Source organism: Podarcis liolepis (genome assembly GCF_965112155.1).
Source record: "Podarcis liolepis genome assembly, chromosome: 17".
Taxonomy (NCBI): Eukaryota; Metazoa; Chordata; class Lepidosauria; order Squamata; family Lacertidae; genus Podarcis; species Podarcis liolepis.
Genome location: NC_139571.1, coordinates 6,692,759 through 6,720,230, shown reverse-complemented (window position 1 = coordinate 6,720,230; position 27,472 = coordinate 6,692,759). Strand labels below are relative to the sequence as shown.

Below are 27,472 nucleotides of genomic sequence, written 5' to 3'. Positions count from 1 at the left end.
GCAGACAGCTTTCTGGGTCATGTGGCCAGCACACTTCGAAACCACTTCTGGCGCAATGGGACACCATGACGAGTGCCAGAGCGCACGGAAATGCCGTTTATCTTCCTGCCACAGTGGTACTTATTTATCTACTTGCAATGGTGTGCTTTCAAACTGCTAGGTTGGCAGAAGCTGGGACAGAGCAACAAGAGCCTACCCTGGATTCGAACCGCCGACCTTCCGATCAGCAAGCCCAAGAGGCTCAGCGGTTTAGACCATAGCGCAGTATTTGAGCTCATGTAGCTGAAGAGTATGAGCTTTGAGCGAAGAAATTCCCAAGTCTGTTCTTGCCCCTGCCATATTTCACTGCTCTCAGATCTTAACTGCAATATAGGAAGAACAATACTCTCATTTACACGTTTATTTCTTCATAAGGACTATGGAGAAAACATACAAAGTACTCTGAACACTTGACTGCTAATATAAATGGTGTTGCTGATCAGTACAATGATGTTTCAAGTTGTCCCTGCACAATGTTTTGTATGTACTGGGGGGGGGAGGAACTGTTTTGCTATTTATTTTTATGCTGTGAACTGCCCTGACATCATCAGACGAAGGGCAGTACTGTATACAAATTTAATAACAACTTTTTAAAAAGCTCAATTTCGATGGTTTCCTTTTAAAAAAAAAGCTCAACAAGTTCGAGGTCTTCCTGAAAAAAGCTGCTCAACAACTTTCGGGGTGTCCTGATTTTTACTTTCTGCGTCTAGGACTCTTGGTTGACCACAAACTTGACATGAGCCAACAGTGTGACGCGGCAGCTAAAAAAGCCAATGCAATTCTGGGCTGCATCAATAGGAGTATAACATCTAGATCAAGGGAAGTAATAGTGCCACTGTATTCTACTCTGGTCAGACCTCACCTGGAGTACTGTGTCCAGTTCTGGGCACCACAGTTCAAGAAGGACACTGACAAACTGGAACGTGTCCAGAGGAGGGCAACCAAAATGGTCAAAGGCCTGGAAACGATGTCTTATGAGGAACGGCTAAGGGAGCTGGGCATGTTTAGCCTGGAGAAGAGGAGGTTAAGGGGTGATATGATAGCCATGTTCAAATATATAAAAGGATGTCACATAGAGGAGGGAGAAAGGTTGTTTTCTGCTGCTCCAGAGAAGCGGACACGGAGCAATGGATCCAAACTACAAGAAAGAAGATTCCACCTAAACATTAGGAAGAACCTCCTGACAGTAAGAGCTGTTTGACAGTGGAGTTTGCTGCCAAGGAGTGTGGTGGAGTCTCCTCCTTTGGAGGTCTTTAAGCAGAGGCTTGACAACCAGATGTCAGGAGTGCTCTGATGATGTTTCCTGCTTGGCAGGGGGTTGGACTCGATGGCCCTTGTGGTCTCTTCCAACTCTATGATTCTATGAAATACGGCCACCCTACGCCCTGGCTGCATGAAGGCATCCCGCCTCCCTCCGCTTCCGCAGCAACGACGCTAAGCAGTGCGCTCCTCACCAGCGAAGCGCCTGGCCAGAGCACCTTAGGGTAACAAGAAGTGCGCATGCGCCCCCGAGACCTCCAGCCCAAGTAAATCCCTTCACTTGGAGTCGCCAATAGAGAGGCGCGCGGGCCGGTGGGTGGGGTCCCGGCGAAGGGGGCGGGGCGCCGCAAAGGGCGTGCCTGGAGGCGGAAGGCGAGCCAATGGGAGGTGGCGTCTCAAGGAGCCTATTGGGAGCTGTGTCTCTGTCTGACGGGCGGGCGGGCCTTTTTTGGCTCCCTGAGGCAGCGGCGGCGGGAGGGAGGGGGGGCGCCGGTGTCGAGGAGCTCCCCTCCCCCAGGTCGCGAGGTAGGCGTGAGGTGGAGGAAAGTGCTCCCGAGGTGGGGTTTGGGGGGCCGGGGAGTAGAGGACTCGGTTAAGGAAGGCAAACTCGGAAGCTAGGCGACCCTTCAGAGACGCCTTCTGAGCCCAAGCCCGGCGGTGTTTGCGCGAAGCCCGGCGGCCGGTGGAGCCTCCACGCCCAGGGGCAGTCTACCTTTGGGGGAGCTGGGGCAGGCGGAGGCCAACCGCGAGAGGCGCTGGCGCCGACAGCCGCTTTCCGCCTGGAGGCAGCTTGAAAAGAAAAGAAAAAGTAAGATACTACGCGGTGTTTGGAGGATCGGTAGACCAGTCCCCCCAAGTCGTGTGGCTGCTTCTGCGGCCCCTGACTTCCGCTGGCGCTTCTCTCTAGCGGCGTGATCTCTTCCCAGAGAGCTGACGAGTGCAATGTGCGAACTAGATGTTTTGACAAAATGCAGAGCCTTGGAAATGAACACGAGGATGGCACCTGCAGCGAGAGGAAGGATGGCTGTTGGGAAAAGAGTCGTGGGAATAATGTGGTGGAAGTTAGTTCCTCTAGCTTTTGTGTTGTTGAGTCGAGCTGATTTTAATATGCGTCGAAATTGTATTTCTTCTTCTATTCATTTACACAGTTTATTATGTTTTGTTTACTTAAGAGAGCTGTGATGTATGCGTTGGGGAAGATTGCGTGTGTGGCAGATTAATGCCAAATCAATGAGTACAGAGAGATCTTTCAATGTTCCTGTTGACCATGCTTATCTGCATGCTTACCAGAAGCTAGATGTAGGCTCCTGATTTGAAACAAGACCTGCTGGTGATGGTGGCATTTTCATGCTTCTAGCTGGCTGCTTTGGGGAACCAAGAAATGGAGCAGGTTTGATCCAGCAAAGTTATTATGGGTGGTGTTGAGGAGGTACTTGTGATGGAGGCAGCGAAAGGTTTAGATTCAGGGTGAGGGCTATCTGGAGGCTAGAGAGAGGCTATGAGAAGAAGAAAGCTTTGAAAAGGTGGTGGTGGATTCACTATTTATGAAGGCTTGTAAGAATCACTGGTGTGTAGTACATAGGGTGCACTGCACAGAATGTCATGTGTGCCTCAGAGCACTTACTGTCTACATAATCTTAGTAATACCAGTAATACCAGTGCAAGATAGCCTTAGACAATGCAGATTCCCCCCCCCCCCGTTTCTGCATCCACATTTGCAGTATGAAGTTAATACTGCACACTGTCTGGTGTGCTCATGGTAGAGACGAGATCTTTCCTGAGGACTTCCTGACTCACCTTCTTAGCCAGTATTCAACACCAGATCACTAAGTGTCATGGACAGGCTGGAAGCAGAGGAGCCTAGGGAGGCACCAGCTGGGACCCTCCCCCAGAAGAAGGCTCAGAGCCAGGGGACTGGGGGTGGGATGATAATGAGTGGTCGGAGGGAGAAGAGGGAGCAGACTGAGAAGAGGAGGTGTCAGAAGCTGAAGAGGCAACAAGGTTTATTGAGTGGGGAGAGCCCGTGGCAGAGAGCAGTCCAGAATCAGATGCCGAAGCAGAGGCTGGGGGGGGGGCAAGAAGCAGAGATCATGCAGGCTACTGAAGAAGCCGGGGGGGGGGGTTCCTCTCTTGATGCAACCAGCTTCCCTCCCTGCTGGTCTCACATTGCTTTGGAAGGACCCAGGGAAGGAGGAGGCTTAGGCAACAGTGGGAAGGCGGGGGCCTTCAGTCCTTGTAGCTGCCTCCTAAGGGGCAAGATCTACCAGGACAGCTTGCTGTTCTCACTAGCCTGGCCTCCCGAGCTAATTGTGTTTCCTTGAATAACGAGTTGACTTCGCTGATGCCCTGTGATTTATTGCTGACCTGCTCCTGACATCTGCCCCTGACAGTGCTGCAGGCAGAGGGCAATAGATGAAATGAAGAAAGTTTTTTTTAAAAAAATAAATAAATTGTTGGTGTTCTTTACCTAAACAAGTTCACAAAGAAACTTATAACATGGTCTTAGCTAGTTTGTGCACTGTGGGATGATGCAGGATAGAGAAGCTGACCTTGGCAGTTAGAGGCAAAGTAAAAGTCTGAGAGAGAGTGGGGGTTGGGAGCTTCTGGATCCAGTGGACCATCTAATGTAAACTGCGGTTATATTGTCTGCAAACGAGTCTCTGTAGATGGTTGGTTGAGAGGGAGATTTGAAACCAGAGGAAGCCTGCCTTTGACTATTTATTGGCGCTGTGGATTACGCCACAGAGCCTAGGACTTGCTGATCAGAAGGTCGACGGTTCGAATCCCCACGACGGGGTGAGCTCCCGTTGTTCAGTCCCTGCTCCTGTCAACCTAGCAGTTCAAAAGCACGTCAGTGGAAGTAGATAAATAGGTACCGCTCCAGCGGGAAGGTAAACAGGGTTTCTGTGCACTACTCTGGTTCGCCAGAAGCGGCTTAGTCATGCTGGCCACATGACTCAGAAGCTGTCTGTGGACAAATGCCGGCTCCCTCGGCCAATAAAGCAAGATGAGCGCCACAACCCCGGAGTCAGTCACGACTGGACCTAATGGTCAGGGGTCCCTTTACCTTTATATCCCACCCTTTGCCATTTAGTCCCTGGGTGGGTTACATGCATATAACATCTTCCACCCCAAAGCCTTTGCTGAAGTGAGGCACACCTTTGGAGGGGAAGCGATTCCACAATCTGAGGACCACCACAGAAAAAGCCCTCCTGTGCATTGTCGCTTCACATGGTGGTGGAAATTCCAGGGTATTTCAACACATATTTGGGGCCCAATATGAGAGCACTGATTACTTACATTAGTGTTGATAAACCAATGAATCAGGAAGCCCTTAATTCAAATCTATCTTCTAGCATGAACTTACTCAGTGATCTATAGCAAGCAAATCTCTCAGACAACCTCATTTTCCCATCTGCAGTACAGAGATAGTAGTGCTGACCTGCCTTACAGGGTTATTGGAATTGCAACAAGATAATGTGAAGACTTGAACATTATAAAAGCATTAACTCAATGCTAGTTAGCATTATGGAAAGAAGGCAATTGCTGGGCTGCATAGAGATTTGTGCAGGGAGTTAGTGGACTGTTTCTGGGGGGCGGGGAGTTCTAGGAAGATCATAGGATTTATAAACGTGTTCAAACCAGTCTAGGTTGAATTGTGCTGTGAAAGGGGTAATACAGGATGTTTCTACGAGCTGACATAATGTGGTTTTCGTTGGAAGAAATGATGTGTGCAGATTGGAGGAACCCTTGTGGGTCTTTCTAGGATTGCTGTATGTATATGAGAAGAAACTAGAGGGATGTGAAATGAATTGAGAAACATTACTGTGGGACAGGTATTACCCAAGGAAAGGAAATGATATGGTGGGCTGGACTCACTTGTCTTCTATGTCAGGTCTTTAAGATTGTAATTTTTATTGCTTATGAAGGGGCTTGGCCAGCATAGTGCGATCTGATCTATAACTTGTGGAGGTGTTTATAGTTTTTGGTATCCTGGCAAGTGTTTTTTTTTCCACCTGGCCTTCTCCCTTGCCAAATGCTTTGCTCATGGGATTATAATATTTGCTGTGGTGTAATTTTGTATTCTTTGGTTAGCATGGAAGAGCACATCAGGTAAAATCTTAGCTTTAATTCTTAACTTGAATGAAGTTGTTTTCATTGCCAAATTATGAGCTAGCCATCTGCCTGACTGCTTGGGTTTATCATATAATAATACAAGTGTTGTAATAGGAAAACATAGAAGGTAGTTTCTTAGTGTATTGCAGGTTTGACAGTTTAATGGGAGCCTAATAAAAAGAAGGGTCTAGGATGTAAAGTCTCTTGCTTATGATTCAAATGCCTTTCATAGATGCACAGTTCAACTAATCAGGGTTCTGAAGAGAACACTGTTGCACACATTGTTTTTGTTTCTCTAAGACTAAGCAATAAGGTAACTGTGGATGGATTCCTGTTTGTTTTGTCGTGCTTGTTCTGTCCATTCTTGTTCAGACTGAAATCACTTCTTATTTTATACATCATCCCTTCCCCCAAAAGTAAAGAGAACCTGATTTGCCCATGGGCCACAGATCTGAGTCAGCAAGGATGGCAGCCTGGACCTTAATCTCCTTTTTTGTTTAACTATTCTCCCAAGTGATTAGTCCTGTATTATTTAGTACAGCAGATGTGCAGATACTGAATGTGGTCTATTAACTTTAGTGCTTTGTAGCAAAGTCTTTCCCATTCCTTCTAATTGTGGTGAAGAAGTTCTGAAGTTCAGGCCTTACTTCAAATGCAGCTATGATACTTTGTTAAATGGAAGATGCATATAGTGTATTTCTCTTGGAGTAGAAACGAGCACATGGTGTATCTCTCAGCACTGTACTATTGTACTGGATAGAGTGTGTTGGCTTTAATATTGGAGGCTTAGCTACAAGTTGCTGCACAATTATAAGACTTGCAAATGGCAGACAACATATATTAATGATTATTATTCATTAGTTTTATATCCATCTCCAATGGACACAAGGCAATGTACACTAGCTCCCCAAAAATCTGAGGGGTGGGATAGACTGAGAGACTGACCAGCCTATGCCACCCAGTGGACTTCATGGCAGATCTTTGCTCCAGTCCTAACACCTATAACCACATCCTTCCCACACATAAGGATAAATAAAATATGCTGAATAAGAAGTGCCGTCAAAATACATGCCGATTCCTTGCTTTTCATTCCTTTGAGGAAAGGGTGGAGGCAACACTTATCCTCAAGCTTTGCTCAGAAATTGACACTGGGATGCAAGATCAGTACCTGAGACAACCCAGAGAGTTGGTAGATTATGTCAGATTTGAACTGAGGTTTTTCAAAGTCCAGGTTCATGCATTTTTATCTGCTAGACAATGCTGACTCTTGCTGCCCATAATACTTGGTTTGGAGCATAGGATGCTGCATGGAAATAAACTTGTTAGCTTTAAAGGAAAACCATTCGCTTATTTTTGCCGTTAATAGAATGTTTGTGCATGTGTGCCTCTGAAACCTGGCTTCCAGTTCCCTTTAAAGTGAAACTCTTGGAATTGAAAGATAGGTTCCAAGAGATAGAAGTTTAAAAAATCAATTCTGCATTGTTCTGCACCCTTCCTCTGGCTTGGCATTCCTTTCCATTTACCTCAGAAAATCTGGCCACACATGCAGTGTTAGAAACTCAGATATATAAGGTAATTGCCAAATGGCACCTTAAACCTAGGTTATGGTTACCACAACAGAATGTCTAGGTGCCATTTCCCCCTGGGTGAGATTTATTATTGTTATTATTATTATACATTTTATTTCTATACTACTTTATATTTTAAATGAAAAAAATTCAAAGTGGTTTACAACACATTAAAACATCAAATAAAGCAATCCAGAATAAAACAAATTCAAGCTTCAAGGAAAATATTTCACATCCTTCTCTAAGTGGCATTTTGCCTCCCCCATATTTATTTACCTATTTAATTTAGCTCATGGCATAGTAGAGGTACTCTAGGAAGCCGGTGTGGTGTAGTGGTTAGAGTATTGATCTAGGACCTGGAAGATCAGGGTTCAAATCCCCACTCAGTCATGAAACTAACTGGGTGGCCTTGGGCCAGACACAGCCTCTTAACCTCCCTCACATGGTTGTTGTAGGGATTAACTGAGTAGTGGGGTGAACCATGTACTCGTTGGAGAAAAAGGTGGGATATAAATGCAATAAATAAGCTCTTCTGCTTACCTACTTAAGAAACCTGGGGGGGGGGCAGCCAGATTGAGATGTCAGTCATCAGCCTGGCATCCACAGATCTCCATGGGGTCACAATTGGACCTGCCCCAGTTGCAAAGTGCACCTGGCTAATTTCAAACACTGCACACATGTACGTCTCAAGTTAACTTTGACTTGGGGTCGTCCTCCCCAGCCTGTGTGTGTGTGTGTGTTAAAAAATGTTAGGATAAAACATACCAAATTCAGATAAAGAAACCTAGACTGCAGAACCAGTATAATTTGTAGAGATTTATTTATTTTTAATTACTATAATAGGAATGCTCAAGGAGAGGAAAAAGCAGCATGTCCTTTGATCAAGTATGTGTCCTACATGAACTTGAGATGAACTCCTTAAACAACATACACACAGATTTCAGTAACAGGGATATAAATATATATTCCGTATAATTTGTGATGCTGAAGTGAATCAACCTCCTCTTTTTCAGAAACCAAATAGTAGGTCTGATTTTATTTTTTAAATTTTATTTTAAATACCAGGAGTAGAGAGGAACAGCTGTGTGGCGGGACAGAATTCTGCTCTTCCTACTTGTTCTGCATAAGCAACCAGCAAGAAATTGCATTCCTAGACTGGAATTTTACTGCTGCGTAGTATAACTGCCAGGAAGACCTGGCTGGTATTATGATCCTTTGGTCTCTATTGAAAGAAATGAGACCTCTGGTTTGACCAGATGTTTGAGTTAATGCTTGCTGCACCTACTTTGGTATGAAAGAACACTTCATTGTACATGAAGCAGGAAAGTGTGTTTTCATTTGGGATCACTAGTGCTTTGGAATCAACACAGTCTTAGATTTAGAGATGGGGAAATATTTCCTAATGTTGACCATGCCAGTTGTTTGTGAAGAAAAGAATAGTTCTTTCAGGAATGGCTTCAACCCAGTGGGTTGAACTGAATGATGCATGAGGTCCATTGTAGTTCTTGGATGAGACTCCTATATAATGCATCCCTCCCTACCAGCTAGAACAGTGAGAAGATGAACTGAATAACACTTGGCTCCTGTGCCCATTTCTGCCTTATGTGATGATTTGTAATGTGCCTGCTTTCTCATGTGCTGGTGGGTAACTTCACTATCACCCATGAAGTGTGGTGAGGCAGTTGCCTCAGGTTGGCAGCCTCTGGGCAGCTGGGACGGGTGGTACCACTACTTACACCACCTTATGAGACATGGGTGGCACTGTGGTCTAAACCACTGAGCTTCTGGGCTTGTGGATCTAAAAGTCGGAGGTTTGAATCCGTGTGGCAATGGTGAGCTCCCGTTGCTCTGTCCCAGCTTCTGCCACCCTAGGAGTTCGAAAGCACACTGGTGCAAGTAGATAAATAGGTACCGCTGTGACGGGAAGGTAAACAGTGTTTCCATGCACTCTGGCTACTGTCATGGTGTCCCATTGTGCCAGAAGCGATTTAGTCATGCTGGCCACATGACCCAGGAAGCTGTCTGTGGACAAATGCCAGCTCCTTTGGCCTGAAGCAAGATGAGTGCCGCACCCCATAGTCACTTTTGACTGGACTAAACCAGTGGTCCTTTACTGCTGCTACAGCAATGCTGCCCCTCCCAGCTGCAGGGGCATCATTTTCAGTTTTGCCTGGAGTGGCAAAAAACCCTGGGCCAGCCCTGCTGTCACCTGTGCTTTAGAGCTGCTAGGAAGGATTGTTGTTTGGGTACTAGTGTATGTGGATTCTGGAAAAATTAAACAATCTGTGGATACTCCACGTTATCCTTTTGCTTGAGCTGCCTTTCCTCGACAAACTGACTGTAACCCTGTTTCTCTGTTTTAGACTTCATGTATTTGGAAGCTCTTCCTGATATTATCAAAAGGGAAGTGGTGTAGGGGTGTGAATCATTCACTATATATAGTACATTGTATTACACACTCTATGTTCCTGAGAGTATTCGTTGCTGAAGACTACGCTTCCTGAAAGTGTTTTAGGTGTCCTTAATGAGGTCTCTATTTCCTCCCACCTAGGGACTTGGAAGAATTGGCAGAATGTCACTGTGCCATTGTGCAGTGAAGCACAGTGAATCAGACATGGAGGGGTGTCGTTTTTCACCTTCTGGAGGGCTGAGGGTATATCTTCACTGGAAGGGTGAGCAGGAGGAACAGTACCAGACTTATATGCAAGGGACTCCTTGTGCTGAAGAGATCTGCATCGATATTGCACAGAAGATTGGTAAGTGGCCCATAGAGAGATGTGGGAAACATGTAGCCCTTCTTGGAGAAGTGCCTTATCGCCCATATTGTTCAATATCTATAGAAAACCATTGGAATATGACATCCAGAGGCTTGGGCTGCAGTGGAGCCTTGCAAGTGGATTTGTATGGAGTTGTACTCCCCCTGAAGGAGCAAGTTCACTGTCTGAGAGCCCTCCTGGACTCAACATTTTACATGGAGGTATATGTGGTGGCAGTGGTGGCTTCTGCTAGCTTAGGGTTGTAGCTGGTGTACCAGTCCTAACTAGAGAAGGCAGACCTTGCCTTGGTGACATCCAGACAAGACTACTGTAATGATATATAGGCACTACACTCTATGTGGGCAGCGTTTAAAGATGGCTTGATACAAAATGCAGCCACTCAGATGCCAGTGGGGGCAAGGCTGTGGGAACATGTGACATCATTCTTGTACTGGATGCACTGGTTTCTGGTGTATTTCTGAGCCCATTTAAGTGCTGCTGTTGATCATTGAAGCCCTAAATGACCAAGTTGTTAGAGCAGCTTCCATCACCTGTATGAACTTGCCTATGCTTTAAGAAAACTCCAGGGACCTTGCTAATGTGCTCACCGGTGAGACTAATTAGGTGGGCAGGCATGAGATATGGCCTCCTTGGTGTTGGCCTCATGTCTGTGAAACTCCCCTCCTGACCAAGTCGAGATTTCCTATTGCAACTGAAATCTCCACAGCACCACCTGCTTGAGCGGGAGAGCGAGGGCAGCCTTCTTGACTGACCACAAATGCTGGTAAGCTGTTACCAACTATTGAGCTTCTGGCATTCCCTTTCAGTCTTGCTCCCCAGGAAGCCTTTTGATGTTCTGAGACTTTCAATTGTGGAACAATTTGCATACATAACAAGCAAGCTGCTCTTTTACCACAAGCTTAGTCCTTCTGTGGTAGCAAAACCCCCACCCCCCACCCCGTTTCTGAAGGCTGTAGCAGCTGATTTTTCAGCCCACCCATTGCCACCTCTCCTTCAAAGCTCCTTTTAATGAGGAGCATTTTCAGCTCTGCTTTTGGATCCTGGTGAATAGGAGAGGGGTGCACTGGTGTCACTCCCCTTCTTCCTTCTCTTCCAGGCAATCATCTCCCCTACCCCCTTTTGCCACCTGATAGAGCATCTAGTTCAATTTAAGGGAGCAAGAGAGAGAGGCTTGCCACATGGCTGAGGTGGGAAGGGAATCAGGGAAGAGTGGAGTGGGTGCTTTGTTGTCCTTCTGTTTTTGGGCATTCCTTTCTTGCTTCCGTAATGCTGGAAGGTTGCTTTGGTGAGGTTTGGGACCTCCTTTCTTCCCCCAACCCCCATTATTTAGGAGGAATGCTCCTAGAACTATATTTCTACTGCCCCTCCCTCCTCTTCTCACAGCCCTTCTCCCAAATAATCTACTTTCCCATCACTATTCCGCAGTATCTCTCCCTCCCTCCCTCTCTCTCAAATTTCTTTCAAGTTCAGCATCATGGTAGAACAAGTCAAACTGCTGGAATCTCCCCATTTAATTCTCCCCATTTAATTCTGCCTTCACATCCAGCACTTCCTTTCTCAGTAATTCTGCCAGTAGGTTAATAACTTTGGTTCTGATGTCTCCTCCTTCCTCTGGAATGACTCTGAGTCTTAAGCAGAACTCATTTTTTCTCAGCTCCATTAATGCTAAATTATCCAAACATTTTCCCATCTCTCTATTTATCACTTCATTTTTTGTTTCTAAGGTCTCAGCTTTATCATTTAATTGGCCTACTCCCCCAGTCAATTGTGTATAGGATGCCTCTATTTTATTGACTGATCCTTCTAATCTTCTCAATTTTCTAATTCTTCTTCTAAAGTCTCTATTGATCTCTTAAGAGACTTTGTTTGTTCTGTCGTCATCTGCATAAGAATATCCACAATGAGCAGGGACCCTGAAGATCTCATTCTCTCCCCCCACTTCTCTTTCTTCTTTTCCTTTTCTTGTAAGCAGCATTCTGAATGTTGAAGTTTTTCTTGCTTCACTTTATTAGAATTTCTGTCTCTAAACAGCTTCTATCCCTTCAGCAATTTAACCTTGTTTTGGCAACAACATGAGATAGGGCAAATTCCATCCTCAGGAATACAGTGTTAGCTGGCAAAGTAGCTTTCAATTACTTAAAACACTTTAGTCAAAGAGTAAGAAAAAATAAAAAGCTTCGCATATGTCCCTTGTCCATTTAAAACTTTCTCATTTCACACCATAAATCCAGCTTTTTGTCACTTTTATGATGGCGTGAACAGTAGCTTGCTTGCCTTCTCCTTCTTTATTATGGAAAGCTGTTCACTCACCAGGTGTTGGTTTTTGCTTTTTGCTAACAGACTCAGAAACTCTTTTAGGTTGTAAATTATCTCATTTCGAAAGCAATTAAGAAAGGGAGGAAGTCTTGGTGCCCATAATAGGACTTCAATGTACTTTGAGCAAGTTGACAATTCTCAGTCACTCAACTCACAGGGCAGGAGATGAGCCCCTCAGCAGTCCCCCTGTCCCACGAGGAGCAATCCCTTCTTTCCAGCTCCTTTTCAGAAGTGAATAGGTGCAAGTAGATAAATAGGTACCACTTCGGTGGGAAGGTAAACGGCATTTCCGTGCACTGCTCTGGTTCACCAGAAGCGGCTTAGTCATGCTGGCCACATGACCCGGAAGCTGTACGCTGGCTCCCTCGGCCAGTAAAGCGAGATGAGCGCCGCAACCCCAGAGTTGTCCGCAACAGAACTTAACTGTCAGGGGTCCCTTTACTTTCACCTTTAACACCATGGAAACAAATGCTAATATGCCCAGGGACATCACCAAAATGCTGGAGAGGATGTACCTCCACAGGCACATACCTCCACATGTGGTGGGAATGTCCTAAAATCCAACTCTTCTGGACGTCAGTCATATAAGAAATATGCAAAATAATTAAGCAAGTATTAGAAGTCACCCCAGAACTGGCCCTACTAAACATCTTCCAAGACAATAATGCCCACTCACAAAGAGCTCATAACCCACCTACTCTCAGCAGCCAGAAACATCATAGCCAGACACTGGAAAGACCTGTCAGGAGTAAGCATAGACCAATGGTATCAAACAGTATGGGAAACAGCCTTATTAGAAAAATTAACCAACAAACTGAAACTGACACGGGGACAAATAGAAGAAGATGCCTTCACCCTGATATGGTTACCCTTTATCACATACACAGCTCAACAAGACAATAACAAGAACCTGCCAACAGCATTTGAATCAATCTGGCTAACCTGATCCAAAAACACACACACACACACACATCCCACTCACACATGAAAAATAGGTTCACCACAGCCAATCACAAACAAACAACCACACCCTAGGCCAACTCCAACCTCTCTCACCACCAAAGGAATACTGTACAAGTGAATAGTAAAGAGAACCCAGACAAGTGACGCTGACACAAAACCCCATGTATACAGTAAGTTGCCACCTGACCCCACCCCACTCACCATTCCCCTTCCCCCTCTTCCCCCCTTTGCTTCCTAATGTAACACTAATGAAACTGATCTGTAGAAAATGTACAACAAATGAAATGTCTCAACAAATGTCTCAACAAATGAAACTGATCTGTGGAAAATGTAACTTGAAAAAAGAGACATTGCACATAAACCAATAAATCTTTAATAAAAATATATTAAATACGAAAAGAAAAGAAGCTGGCAGCCAGACTTGTGTCTGGCTATCAGCAAGCATCACACTGTTATCACCATTGGTAAAGAACTGACAAAATACCTTCAGTCTGCCGGGATCCCTCCCCTGGAAGTCCCCAGGATAAAAGGATCTCTAATAAAAGGACTAGAAAAGTATTTTGCAGGGGGATGAGTGGTTTGTTTGATTTCCTGCAGATGCTTATCACATACAATTGTATACATCTGCAGTTACGGTACATAAAAGAAGTGTGGTAGATGACTGTGGACTGCAAATTGCTTTACAGTCTGAAGTTGTTCAGCTAGGCTTAAAGCCTTGAGCATTCTGCCTGTTTTTTTTAGCTTGGCAGGGCCTTAATGCTTGGATCCAAACCTAGGAGTACCTTCACATTCAATACATTTTGGGGTAGACTTGTGGCATGCTTTGACTTTATAGAACAGTGGGATTTTATGAGCTTTGTTGCCCTTTTTATATTTGTGAATGTACGTATTTGAGCTGAAGCCTGGTCTACACATTCAGTGGAACTTCTCCTGGAAAGAAGTTCCTGAGATCCTAAAACCTGGTCCATTGGTCACCAGCTGTCAGGGACTAGAAGAGACCACCCCTGCGACCATGCCAGCATATACCTAATTACATTATACCATTGTGTAGATAGTAGACCACTTCAGGAGCCAACCTTAGCTGGAAAACAGGTTATAGATAAATGTTTTGAGGTAGAATAGACTGTACCACTTCAGACTGTAGGCAAAGGACCACATTTCTAATGCTCTCTGCAGATAGCCTGCTCCCCATAGTGCTAGTTTTCTAAACTGAAATCTTTCTTGCTGGTGTGCTAGTTCTTAATGCTGAGAGCTTTTTAAATCGTCCTCATGATTTTTTAAAAAAGGCACCTCTCACCTGCACATGTAGACCATGGGCCCCAGGAGCAGAGGAGTAAAATTTTATGTGCCGCTGACTTCTGTTCTGCCCAGCACAGCAGCTGATGCAGCTCCGTATGTGGTACTTTAAGTCAGGTTGGAGTGATGTTTGTGTGTGCCTAAAACCTCTTCAGTGGAAGTTCAGAGCAGGGGGTCATTTCTCTAAAAAGAAAAAAAGCATTTGTGTAAGCACCCTAATCCTGGGTATAGGAACCTCAGTTCTGCCTTTAGATGACATTGAGATGCAGTAAAGATAATGTTACAACTGACAAGGGTGCTTTCTTGGCTTCATTTAATACGCTATCTTATTTGTATTGATTGTTTCCCCAACCCTGGGCTCAGGGTTATCTCAGGGAAAGGGTCAGTTAGAAATTACTGCCTTTTAAGGAGTGACTGTCGAGCTGTGCCCAATATGATAATGTCCTTCAACATTTCTTACTAGATCTTTCTGTCTTCCACAGGAATCACACCAATCTGCTTGAGCTTCTTTGCACTGTATGATCCACTGGCCAAATTATGGTTCCCTCCTAACTATGTGTTTGACATCGATAGTGGCATTAAGTTGATTCTGCATTTTCGGTTGAGGTAAGAACATCCTTTCCCCATGTATTCCACCTTCACTTCTGTAGTTTTGGGATTAAATATTTATTGGCTTTACAACTGGGTGATTGTAGAGCCCCCTGCCTAGCACCCATGAGCCCATGAAGATGTTTGAGCTTTCATTTAGATAGAAAGTTATGGAGCAAAATGTGCAGGTACCCTTCTAAGTGATTTCTGTGAAATGAGCCAACCTAGCTTCTCCTGCCGGTCAGTGATTTTAGCTGGTGAAGAAAGTCAGAACTGTGATTGGTAAGTGAGTTGTTTGGACACCATGCAATAGAAATCCCCAGGCTCAGTGCTATTTTCCCTTCTTGTTTAGTACTTCACTTCTTCATCTTAAACATGTATATTCCCCTTGTGCGTTTAACTGCTGTATCTCCACAATCGGAAACAGCAGGACATAGCTTCCTATGGTAAACCTGAGATTGTGCAGGGGACGGGATGAGAAGCAGGAATGACTGCACTCCCTCTAATTCTGTGTTATGCCATGACCTCAGGACAGCCATTTGTGACTGGTACCCATGGCGTCTCTGAAAATACAAAATGTGCCCATCAGTCTGGTAAGGTTGGTGGCCCCTGTTGTAGCAGGTACCAGGGAATATGCTGACCCCTGAATTATTAGGTCAATTGATCATAATTGGGTAGTGCTCAAAACTAATCAAGAAGCAGATTGATCTCCTTCTCTGTGATTCATGTCCAGAGCTCAGACAACATACTGTAAGCATATGCTTTCTAAAAAGTTCACACACTGTATATGTGATTAGATGTAAAAATACTTACATTGTAAAGAAGATCATGAGTCAGAATGCTCTCCACTCATAATGGTAATAGGCAGGTACCATTATGCATAAAAGATACCTAGTTTAGTCAAGACCAGGCATAGGCAAACTCAGCCCTCCAGATGTTTTGGGCCTTCAACTCCCATCATCCCTGACCACTGGTCTCGTTAGCTAGGGATGATGGGAGTTGTAGGCCCAAAACATCTGGAGGGGTGAGTTTGCCTATGCCTGGTCAAGTCTGTGGTCCTGACCAGCTCAAGTAGTACTTTGGTTTATTTTGTTAGCACAGTTACACAGATATGCTGAAACAAGGCATTCAGAATGAGCAGATTCATTGCTTCCTACTGGTTCTGAACGACCTTTATGAAGTAAGGACTTTTAACATATCAGACAAGTACCCAGCCAGTGAGCATATTCTCAGTTTAGAGTTAGCAGCTTCTGCAGACGCTTGTGAAATAACTGGATAAATTTGGTCTCAACATCTGGATATTACATCACTATTCTAACCCCGGTTGTGAGGGGTTCCATAGGACCAGTACTGTCACCCATGTTGTTCAGTATACATGTGTCAAACTGCTAGGTAGGAGAGGAGTGTCACCACTGTGTTTCCAAAGTCTTCAAATCCCTTTTGCCTGGATCTGCATACCTTTGGGGTCATCTCTATCCCCCTGTGTTCTGCCATTGTTTAAAGGCAAGTCAGCCTTGGCAAGGATAATGGCTTTTTCATGGTAGTCCTGGGTCTGTGGAATGGCATCTTAGAAGAGGTTTACTGAATCACAGTCTTTGGTGCATTCAGAAGGGACTACACATCATTCTTCAGAAAGATGTTTAGAAGACAGTGGATTTTTTATGTGCTGCTTTTTATGTTTTAAAAACATTGGCACAAGCAGCATATAAATAACAAAATATAATAATGATGATGATGATGATGATGATTATTATTATTAGTGGGCATTTTATCTATAGTTGCAAGGCCTACTTTTTAGGAAGTGGGGTACACGGCAGCATATTTTTGCAAGTTTTCTTACATATGATAAAGTAATTTTCCCAGAGAAACCTACTTGTGCATAGCCATTTGGGCTTTCTGAAAGCAGTGTAAGATTATTATAGTCAAGAAATGTTCAATAAGTGTCATTTATATAAGTTCCATTACACCAAGCAGGCGTTTTCTTTATTACCCATAGAATATCCAAATGACTTGAGTTATTTTTGTGTATTAAAATGGTTTTTCATGTAGTGTTTGGTATATTGAGATGCTGCTTTGGGCATGTTGAATGGCAAGGCATGAATGCAATACATCCTGCATTCATAAGTTTGCCCTTGTTCTGGAATCATTAAGTATGTCCACATTTGACCGTAGTAGTGTCTTCCACTTTGAATTCAGAGTAGAATAATGGCACAGGACATAATACATTGATTTAATAATGGGAAAACACATGCGCCATTGCTGTTGGTGTCAAAATTAATTTTCCCCCCCCGCCTCAGCATACTTCCTCCCTCAAGTTAGGTGAATCTGTGTCATGGTCAGTGTGGTTTGGCTACATAATTTAAAAGAGCTGGTTGTTTCTGCCAGAGAGCATGTGCTAGTATAAAAAGAGCATCCTGTCTGCTGTACCACAATACTGGGGTGTTTGAAAGTAGAGGGAGAGGTCTCAGCCTGGCCTCATTTCAACACTTCCCCAAATCTAATTTTCATATGTATCTGGAATGTTGATGCTCCTTGGGGCATCATATACACTTTTAGAAAAGTAACCTTAGTAGGCAATAGTGACTGGTGCCCATTGGAACTGGTAGGGTGACACCAGAGCAAATGACAGAAGGGGCCAATTCTAGTTTTGTCCCCATCCTCCCTGCTGAGTTCTACAAGGGTAATAACTGAGACTAAAGAGGGAGCTGGCAGTAAGAAAGCAGGCAGGTGGGGGCTGACTGAAGGAAGACTGGGCTTGGTTTAGCAGGGCCCTGCTTGCCCCCCAGTGAACCAGCTTCCATCACTAGTCAGGTATTCTTTCTTTCTCAGACTCCTTAACTGTGCAGTCCTAAGCATATTTACTCAGAAGTAGGTCCCTCTAAGTTTAGTGCCTTGGTCCAGTATATCTGAAGGAGCGTCTCCACCCCCATCGTTCTACCCGGACACTGAGGTCCAGCACCGAGAGCCTTCTGGCGGTTCCCTCACTGCGAGAAGCCAAGTTACAGGGAACCAGGCAGAGGGCCTTCTTGGTAGTGGCGCCTTCCCTGTGGAACACCCTCCCACCAGATGTCAAAGAGAACAACAACTACCAGGCTTTTAGAAGACATCTGAAGGCAGCCCTGTTTCGGGAAGCTTTTAATGTTTGATGTATTATAGTATTTTAATATTCTTTCGGAAGCCGCCCAGAATGGCTGGGGAGGCCCAGCCAGATGGGCGGGGTATAAATAATAAATTATTATTATTATTATTATTATTATTATTATTATTATTATTATGAGACTTGCTTTCTAGTAAGTGCATCTAGGATTGTGATCTAGGTCTATTTGCTGTGTGTATTTTGGTACAAACTGTTGTAGATCCTTCAGGCAGATTTGCGTGTGTGCAACTGTGATCTGAGAAGGAAGTGGGTGGGAAGGAAGTGGTCAGGGGGCCTAGTACATCAAGGAAGAGAACATCGTTCAGCTTCTGCGAATGCTGAGCTGAGCTTGGGCTTTAGTTTAGCTTGTGTGTGGTGAATAGAATGAACCAGATGACTAGAACCAGAGCACACTGTTTTCACATTGGAGCAGTATTACCTTTTGACAGAACCTTTTCAGGAGATATAGCCATGCTTATCAGTATTATAAGCTTGTTTCAATCTAATTTACCCTAGCAAGTTCATTTATCTTGAAACTTAGCGGTTTTCCTGTCTGGTGAATAAATTCCACTTCTTTACTACCCTGGAATCAATTTCATGAAGTCACAGACACACACACGCTCATACTCATTCATATATTCAGCCTTTATTGGCGTAATATATATACAGTGGTACCTCGCAAGACGAATGCCTCGCAAGACGGAAAACTCGCAAGACGAAAGGGTTTTTTGTTTTCTGAGCTGCTTCGCAAGACGATTTTCCCTATGGGCTTGCTTCGCAAGACGGAAACGTCTTGCAAGTTTGTTTCCTTTTTCTTAACACCGTTAATACAGTTGCGACTTGACTTCGAGGAGCAACTCATAGCACGCGGTGTGGTAGCCTTTTTTGAGGTTTTTGAAGACTTTGGTGATTTTTGAAGCTTTTCCAAAACTTTTCCGACACCGTGCTTCGCAAGACGGAAAAAATCGCAAGACGACAAAACTTGCGGAACGAATTAATTTCGTCTTGCGAGGCACCACTGTACATATAAGCGTATGTACTGTCTTTCCTGAACGAAATTTGCTTGCACATACATCTACAGGCAGCATCTTTGTTTTAACGCTTAAGTCAGCCTAGTTAGGTGGCCTTAGTTAATCACTAGGAAAAGTGTCTAAATAGCTTCATAGTTCATGTACAATTTTACTTGCATCTACTGCTAGGATTTTAACTGTTTTTAATTGGCTTTAACTGTATTTATTAATGATTTTAATTCTTACAAACCGCTTGAGGTTTTATTGCAATCACATGGTATATGAATTTTGTTAAAGTAAGGATAGTTTTTATCATACTTGTTTACAAAACAGATTTTCACTGCCAGCTGAAGTATCCCAGAAGAACCTTGATATTGTTTGTCTCTAAAACATACACAATAAAGAATTGCTTTAGCAATTGTAGCTAGCATTTATCCAGCACTGTTATTAAGTGTTGAAAACACTTTGCAGGCATGCTATCAGCAATCGTTGCATCAGCTATGTCAGGTGGGCCAGTATTATCTGTATACTGCTAATTAAGTCACAGTGGTTTGCCAAAAGTTGCCCAGTGATTTCATGGCTAGGCTGAGTCCTGTTTTTTTATCACTCTGGTAAACCAGCTGCCACAAGATTATAGTAAGTTCAGTAAGTTAGAATTTCTAGAGGGGCAGGGTTCGAAATTATCACGTGCCAGGAGCATTTTGTGCCTAAAGTTTCTCCATTTGTGAGCACCTCAAAAAGTCTGGGTGCTTTTTTTTGTGCTGGGCTGACACTCAAGTTTTACTGAAATTTATGTGCTTTGAAGCCTTGAAGTATATGTTAAGGATAGACAATATGTTAAGGAGTTTAACAATAAATAGTAGAGTGTTTTGAAAACTGAAGTATGGTACCAATATTTTTATTGTAAACACCAAATTAAACATGTATTAATAATTTCTGCTAAAAATGTGATATTAACAATGTGTCACTTATGTGAATTGCGTATTAATTCATGCTTATCAAAATAATAAAAAGTGTTTCCAATTCCCCCAGTGGCCACTAGACGTTCTGTTTTGGCACCCACAACCCAGGCCCCAGGAGCCATATGGCTCCTAGCTTTTTAGCCTAGTTTCTAACACTGTAGAGGGGGTAGCTGTGTTAGTCTTGTTGTTTCTTAAAGACTAGCAAATTTATTGTGGCATAAGTGTTCGTTGGTTGCGGTCTATTTCCTCAGATTAATTCATGCATCTGAAGAAGTGGACTGGAACTCACAAAAGCTTATGCCATAATAAATGTGTACTTAATGTGCCACAAACATTTTTTTTTGTTAAGTTTAAAATATTTACAGTTGAACTGTGTTATGTGCTGTGACCTGTACAGATGGTTTCCTGGTTTGCACTGATTACTATTTTCTCACTGAACTATGGGACTTCTGTCTAGAACCATTGTTCTAATAGTTTTCTTGCCATGGAACGTGTAAGAAAAATTCAAAAGTGGGCTTACCACTGGTGAACAGGTTGAGTGACTCATTTCCTCCACGTAATCAGACAGAGAAGCGCTTGGAAAGAGTTCGACTCCCTTCCACACATTTCAAGCCACTTAATCTCAAATAGCCTGGATGGAAAAGTGGCCTAACAAATTGTGAGCTAGTAAGCTTCTGTGAGGGGACGCGGGTTAAACCACAGAGCCTAGGACTTGCCAATCAGAAGGTTGGCAGTTCGAATCCCCGTGACGGGGTGAGCTCCCGTTGCTCGGTCCCTGCTCCTGCCAACCTAGCAGTTCGAAAGCACGTCAAAGTGCAAGTAGATAAATAGGTACCGCTCCAGTGGGAAGGTAAACGGCGTTTCCGTGCGCTGCTCTGGTTCGCCAGAAGCGGCTTAGTCATGCTGGCCACATGACCTGGAAGCTGTACGCCGGCTCCCTCGGCCAATAAAGCGAGATGAGTGCCGCAACCCCAGAGTCGGCCACGACTGGACCTAATGGTCAGGGGTCCCCTTTACCTTTACCTTTTTAAGCTTCTGTGAGGGTGAGAAGGTACAAGGCATAGGTGCCATAGATTAGAGTTGGAAGAAGTAGAAGAGCACCTGTCTGACCTAGGCCCTGCGTTCCTTGAGGAATATGCACCTTGCCTGGGCAAAGTTTAATCATTCATGCCTCTCATACACCAAGTAAGATGTGCATATTCTCTCTCTCTCTCTCTCTCTCTCTCTCTCTCTCTCTCAGGTATTATTTCCGAAACTGGCATGGGACAAATGAGAAGGAGCCAGCTGTCTGTCGCAGCCCCCATCGCACAAGTGACTCTGAGGACAAGTCACAGCAATCAAGGGGCGAGCAGGGCAGTGCCCTGCTGGATAAACCATCATTTGAGTATCTCTTTGAGCAAGTATGAAGCTTTGTTGACATTGTTCTGTTCAGATTAAGCCTGTTATGTATCTGCCATCCCACCCTCTCTGGACTGTCCAAAGAGGTTTCCATCCTTCTTCCTTAAAATTAAGTTTTGTTGGGATTCCATGGCTTCATCTGGCAAACTTCAATATCTCTTCAGTTGCACTTTCAAAGCCATAAAGGCCAACTCCATGCTATACAGCTGTTTCATCCATCTCCCCTGACCAGCCTGTGCAATCCAGACTGCAGCATGCCTTGGCCAGGGAAGAGGTACACCATAGTGAAGCGCACACAGAAGAAATAACTCTATATGTCAGGCACTTGGAGCCTAAGTATCTGTCAAATAGCTTAGGGGGTAAATATCAATCCAGGAGGATGAAATTACTTACACAAAAAAATTAAGTAAGGAAGCAGGAGTGGATAAAAGCTGTTGAGGTTACTGGTGACATCAACAGACTCTAAGCCAGCACAAGGGAAGTGATGAAATGGGGCATGCGGGGGTGGGAAGATTAGTAGACTTCTCAGCTTTCCCCCTCCCTTTGAGGAAATGTGATGCAGATAGTCAATTCTTATATTCTAGATCTGTCTTCAGAGAGGTGCAAGCCAGCCAAATGAGCCACATTCCACCAAGGAAGGAGAAACCCCTTTCTCATAGTTATTAGGCAGCCTGATTCCACCTCATATATGGTGTGCAGTCAAGCCCTAAATTTTGGAAGAACTGGATGAGATAAGATGGAAAAGTTTATTTCCCTCCTTTTTACACAACTGCTAGTAGTGTTGCCTACATGAGACTGCAGGTTGGATCCCTGACATCATTTGAGTTCAGATCTCCAGTAGCTCAACTTGAAGAGCCAAAGGAGAGACTGATTTGGGACCTGTTAGCTTGGGAATGTACCTCCATAATTTTTGATCTTTTTCTTCCCAGGGGAAATATGACTTCATTAACGACATTGCCTCTCTAAAAGACCTACACACTGAGCAGGAGATTCACCAGTTTAAAAATGACAGCCTGGGGATGGCTGTCCTCCACCTGTGTCACATTGCACTTAAGAGAGGCATCTCCCTTGAAGAAGTGACAGAGAGAACCAGGTGAATTATTGTGGGGATGGGACAAGTAGTTGTGTTTATGGAGTGCTTCCCAATCCAGTAATCCCAAACTGCTTTGCAGAGGGTTGTTGGTATGTTCTCCCCCCCCCCCCCATATCTTCACTTGAAGTGTGGCATTGATACACATGGGGTGGTCGTCCCGCTTACTGTGTTTGTTTCTCTTGCAGCTTCAAGGAATGCATCCCCCGTTCTTTTTGTCGGCAGATTCAGCAAAACAATTACCTGACTAAATTCCGCATGAGGAATTTTTTTAAGAAGTTCTTGCAACGTTTCCAGCGACATACAATGAGCTCTGGCAAGCTGACGGAACAGGACATCATGTATAAGTACCTCGTGACCTTGGAGAACCTGGCCCCACGTTTTGGGAGTGAGTTCTTCATGGTCCTCTCACTGGAAACTGTTTCAGAGGGTGAGAAGGTGCCACTTTACATCAATGGTGGGCACACACATCTGGAGAACTTCCATTCCCCTCCTCCCAGTGACAGGCTTGCCACACATGAGGTTCTGGTCACGGGCACAGATGGCATTCAGTGGCGTCCCATCTCTGCTGAGGTATGTTCACTTGTGAGTTCATCACCAACTATTGTCATCAGTAACAAGCTCTCCATCCCTGGGCACTGGGACTCCACTTCCTGGATTGGAAAGCCATGTTGAGTACTTAACTTTATTTGGCACAATACATTAATTTTGCTCTGGATTTTAGCTCACTTCTCAGGGGATCAGGGCAAGTAATAATCAGTTAATGAAAAGCCCAAGTTACCAATAGTTAAGTCAGGAAGTCGGGTCAACCCAAGCTGAATTACAGTTATATATTTTCTGTACTAGAACAAGATGCACAAAAAGATGGGGGTTGGGAATCAGGTTACTGGTTCAAAATATAAGTCTGAATAAACTGAACCTGACATGGTTAGTAAACCCTAACCATGATGATGTAGATGTGAAACTTAAGTTTAGAAGGGTTTTGCACATTTTGAGTTTGTCTTGACTAATTTGTCCCTTTCGAGAAGCAATTTGCAGGGTGCAAAGCTGCACATTGTGGCTGTTATTCCTGCCATCACTCTAGCCATCTCATCCTGACATGTGTTTCACTTCAGAGGCACTTCAAAAGAAACCTGAGGACCTTGGGCTGAACTTTTGATCTCTGACCTAAAATACGTGCTCACCAGTGGTGAACAAGTGCACTATTTGGTTGACCAAATAGTTGAAAATAAGTAGGCTAGTTGACTAGTTGCCTCTGATTGGATAGCAGCCAGAAGCTTCAGTCTTCAAGCTGACTCAGCCTTCGGAGACACACTTTGAAGAGCAAGTTTTTCAGAAAAGTGAAGAGTGTGTCTTAGTAGCAATAAAAAATTCCACTCAATGCCACTGCAGTGCATGCCATTCTGTGGGTCTTTACACTGTTGATACCAAAGTCATGTCAGGTACATCTTAGATGTGGTAATTGTAGAGGCAAGTTCCTTAAGTATGCTGGACCTGAGTCGTTTAGGGCTCTGGCACCATTAACTGAGTTTTAAAGTCACTACAGAATTGATGGAGATTATGGAGCACTGGCAAATGTGCTCCCAATGACCCAAGGTAAGCCACACTAGTTTGTAGCCACAGAAACTGCTTCTTGGGAACTTGAACCTCCTGCCAGAAACATCTCTAAATCAGAAACTCAGGGTGGTATCCAACAAAGTATTTCCACCAGTGCAAGGATTTCAGCTTGCGCAATTGAGTTTCTCCTTGCACAGTTCTGTTGTGTAGCCAGAAGTCCTTGCGTTAGTGAAAGTACTCTGTTGGATACCACCTCAACTATATTACAGCAAAAACAGCAGCATAAAATGGGGGGGGGGAATGAATTCCTTCATGGGTATTATGCCACTGTTGCTATTCTGGACATCCTCACTCTCCAAACTATCCACCTAGCTATGTGCATGCTGCTTCTCAGCAGTAGAACTTTAACAGCAGCCCAAAAGATTCAGAGGCTGGGAAATATTCAGCTTCTGGAAAATGCTGGTCAACTGTCACGGGAGCCAGCAGCAAGCACATTTGGCAAAGAGCAGAGAGAAACAAGGTACACAGCTCACTTCAGCTAGCAGCTCTTTTATTAGTGTCAACACAGAAACACACCAAGATTCATAAAGTATACTCCCGCATCATGAGCTGTTGCCCAAAGTGGCTAGTTCCTCCCATCCTGTCTATTTTCTATGCCTCAGACCTCAAGGGACCCTCTTTGTTTCTGCCTGGTTTTCTGTTCTGTTATGTGGAGTAATAGTCTTGTTTTAGAGGTGAACAGTGGGTCTGGGAGGCTGTCAAGGGACAAGCTATTCTGTCCTTGCTCAGGGCTGAACTTCTGTGTGTTTCCTCCTGTTCCTCGCCCTCCTGACTCCCAGCTTCCAGTATTTCCCAGTCCTCCTCTGGGGGTGTGTGTCCTGTTTCCCACCACCATAAACCTGAGTCCAAACTGTCCTCTCCTGTACTTTCCCTGGCAGCCTCTTGGGCAGGCAGTCTCCGCCCCTCCTCTTCTAGCCCAGTCCCTGACATCAGCCAAACCTTGCATGTTCACTTATGTGTATAGCATGACCTAGTGCCCTAAAATCCTCAAAGCTCATTAGTGGGATAATTTGTTTTTCTCCCTCTTTCAACCCTGAAACTGCCTTTGGAGTGTAGACACAGCTACCTGTATGTTGGTTGGTGGGGCAAAGGATCCAGGCTTGCTCTTGCCACAGCCAGGCTGCAGTGCTGGTGTGCATATTGATGAGACGGTCCTGGAGCTTGGGCTCTTAGCTCTGTCTTTCTTTTGTAGAGATTGGAAAGCCATGCCCATAGAGGTTATTTGGGAAAGAAGGCCAGGACTAAAGACCACAAGCAGCCTTACCAGCCAATGGAACGACGCGAATCCAAATGGGTACACTTCTGTGACTTCCAGGAGATCACACACATTGTTATCAAAGACTGCAGAGTCAGCATCCACCGTCAAGACAATAAGTGCCTGGTAGGTGGGAATGTGTCCCTCTGCTACTCACCTCGATTCATTTACAATTACTTCTGTGAACTGTTGGTGACTGACCAAGAACGAGGCCTTCAGGTCACAGCAGGTAGCTGAATTATGCCAATTCAGTGTGTAGCAGCCATGGGAAAGGCAAATTCCATTACAGTGTAGCAGCCATGGAAAAGGCAAATTCCACTCTACTAGGGTTGTTAGGAAAGGGATTGAAAAATAAAACTTGCAATATCATGATGCTTTTATACAAATCTGTGGTGCAACTTCACTTGTAATATTGTGTAAAGTTCTGGTTGCCTCACCTCGAAAGGGATAGGTCCGAGTTGAAAAAGGTTCAGAAAAGGGCAATGAAAATGATCAAGGTATGAAAAAAGCAGATAAGGAGAAATTTTTCTCCCTCCCTCATAGCACTAGAACTCAGGGACATCGAATGAAGCTAAATGTTGGAAGATTGAGGACAGATGAAAATAGTTCTTCATGCAGTGCATAAAGAGGATCAGACAGATTCTTGGCGGATAAGGCTGTCAGTGACTACAAGCCACAGTGGTTATGTTATACCCCCAGTATGTTTCTAAATATCAGTGGCTGGGAATCACGTGTAGAGAGTGTTTTGTGCTCATGTCCTGTTTGTGAGCTTCCCATAGACATCTGGTTGGCCACTATGAGATCAGAGTACAAATTCTGTGCATATGGAATCTCAAAGGTGCATACTCTGGGCTGCTAGGCTAGAACTAGACGTTAGGGATATGCACAATTTGGTTCGCTTTCCCCATGTCCTGGTGTCACAACAGTATATTTATTCATAAAAATTATACACTACTTGATTGTAAAAAAAAATTCAAAGTAATTTACAATGGTACCTTGGTTGTCAAACTTAATCTGTTCCGGGAGTCCATTCGACTCCCGGAACTGTTCAAAAACCAAGGTGCAGCTTCCAATTGGCTGCAGGAGCTTCCTGCACTCAACGGATGCTGCGGAAGCTGCATCGGGTGTACGACTTCCGGAAAATGTTCACAAACGAGAACACTCACTTCCAGGTTTGCGGCTTTTGGTAGCCGATTTGTTCAGGAGCCAAGCCGTTCGAGAACCAAGGTACCACTGTAAGACAAAACAATAAAATTACCATAAATAAAAATTAGCAATAATTTAATACTTTTGAAAAGTTACAACAATAATAGTCTAAAACCAGATTAAAACACACAGCAACTTTCTAAACTTGCAAATGCCAAAAAAAGTACAGTGAAGGCACCTGCCTTATAGCAATAGGCAGGGAGTTAGTTCCAAAGTATAGGTGCTGCCACACGAAAAGATCAAGTACCTACAAATGTGAAGCAGGTATGATGTGGTACCTGAAACAGTGCCAAAACACAGATCAGAGTGGCTGAGTAGGCACATATGGCATAAGGCAATCTCATAGGATTGCCATCTTTCTCCAATGGAAAATTCCCCAGAGCATTCAGGAACATAATTTGTTGCATCAGTTTCTGAGGGCGGGTTATCAGAATGGGCCCACCACCCTTACATGTGATGGATGGGTCTGTTCCGTGTTGCCTTGTATGGCTGATCTGCAGCTTTTAGAGACCCTTTTAGAAACAACAAGTTCAGCTGGGTAGGTTGATTAGCTCTGTTCCGTTGTAGAGCACCTTCTTTGCATGTAGAAGGTCCCAGGTTCAGTGTCCAGCAACTCCAGGAAGGATTGGTGGAGACACTTGTCGGACAACCTAGAGAGCTGCTTGCCAGTCAGTGCATTCTATGGAATGCAATTTATAAGAAGAAGAAGAAGAAAATAGAAATAAAATTTAAAAACCATCCAGCACAGCACATTGCTATTGCTACAGCAGGCAGTAAAATCATTAAGTGGTCTTTCAAGACCATCAGCAATTTTCAGGTGGTACATGGAAAAAACAGCCTGGAAAACACTGGCTTAAAGCACTGTAGCTTCCCAA

At 44.2% G+C, this 27,472-nt stretch overlaps 1 protein-coding gene across 6 annotated transcripts in view; it reads left to right on the top strand.

Moving 5' to 3' along the window:
• Positions 1–1,662: 1,662 nt before the first annotated feature.
• The window catches only part of TYK2 (tyrosine kinase 2), a 55,694-nt gene continuing 29,884 nt past the window's right edge, over positions 1,663–27,472 (top strand). For 3 of the 6 annotated variants that reach the window (XM_083482915.1, XM_083482916.1, XM_083482914.1), the window contains exons 1-7: positions 1,663–1,824; positions 9,535–9,739; positions 14,818–14,941; positions 21,272–21,431; positions 22,359–22,522; positions 22,708–23,092; positions 25,329–25,517. In XM_083482915.1, the coding sequence (XP_083339041.1) occupies positions 9,556–9,739; positions 14,818–14,941; positions 21,272–21,431; positions 22,359–22,522; positions 22,708–23,092; positions 25,329–25,517 (1,206 nt within the window). In that variant the 5' untranslated portion in view covers positions 1,663–1,824; positions 9,535–9,555. Of the gene's footprint in view, positions 2,108–2,186; positions 2,361–9,534; positions 9,740–14,817; positions 14,942–21,271; positions 21,432–22,358; positions 22,523–22,707; positions 23,093–25,328; positions 25,518–27,472 lie in introns of those variants that run through there. The other 3 variants (XM_083482917.1, XM_083482918.1, XM_083482913.1) reach the window with 3 other exon arrangements.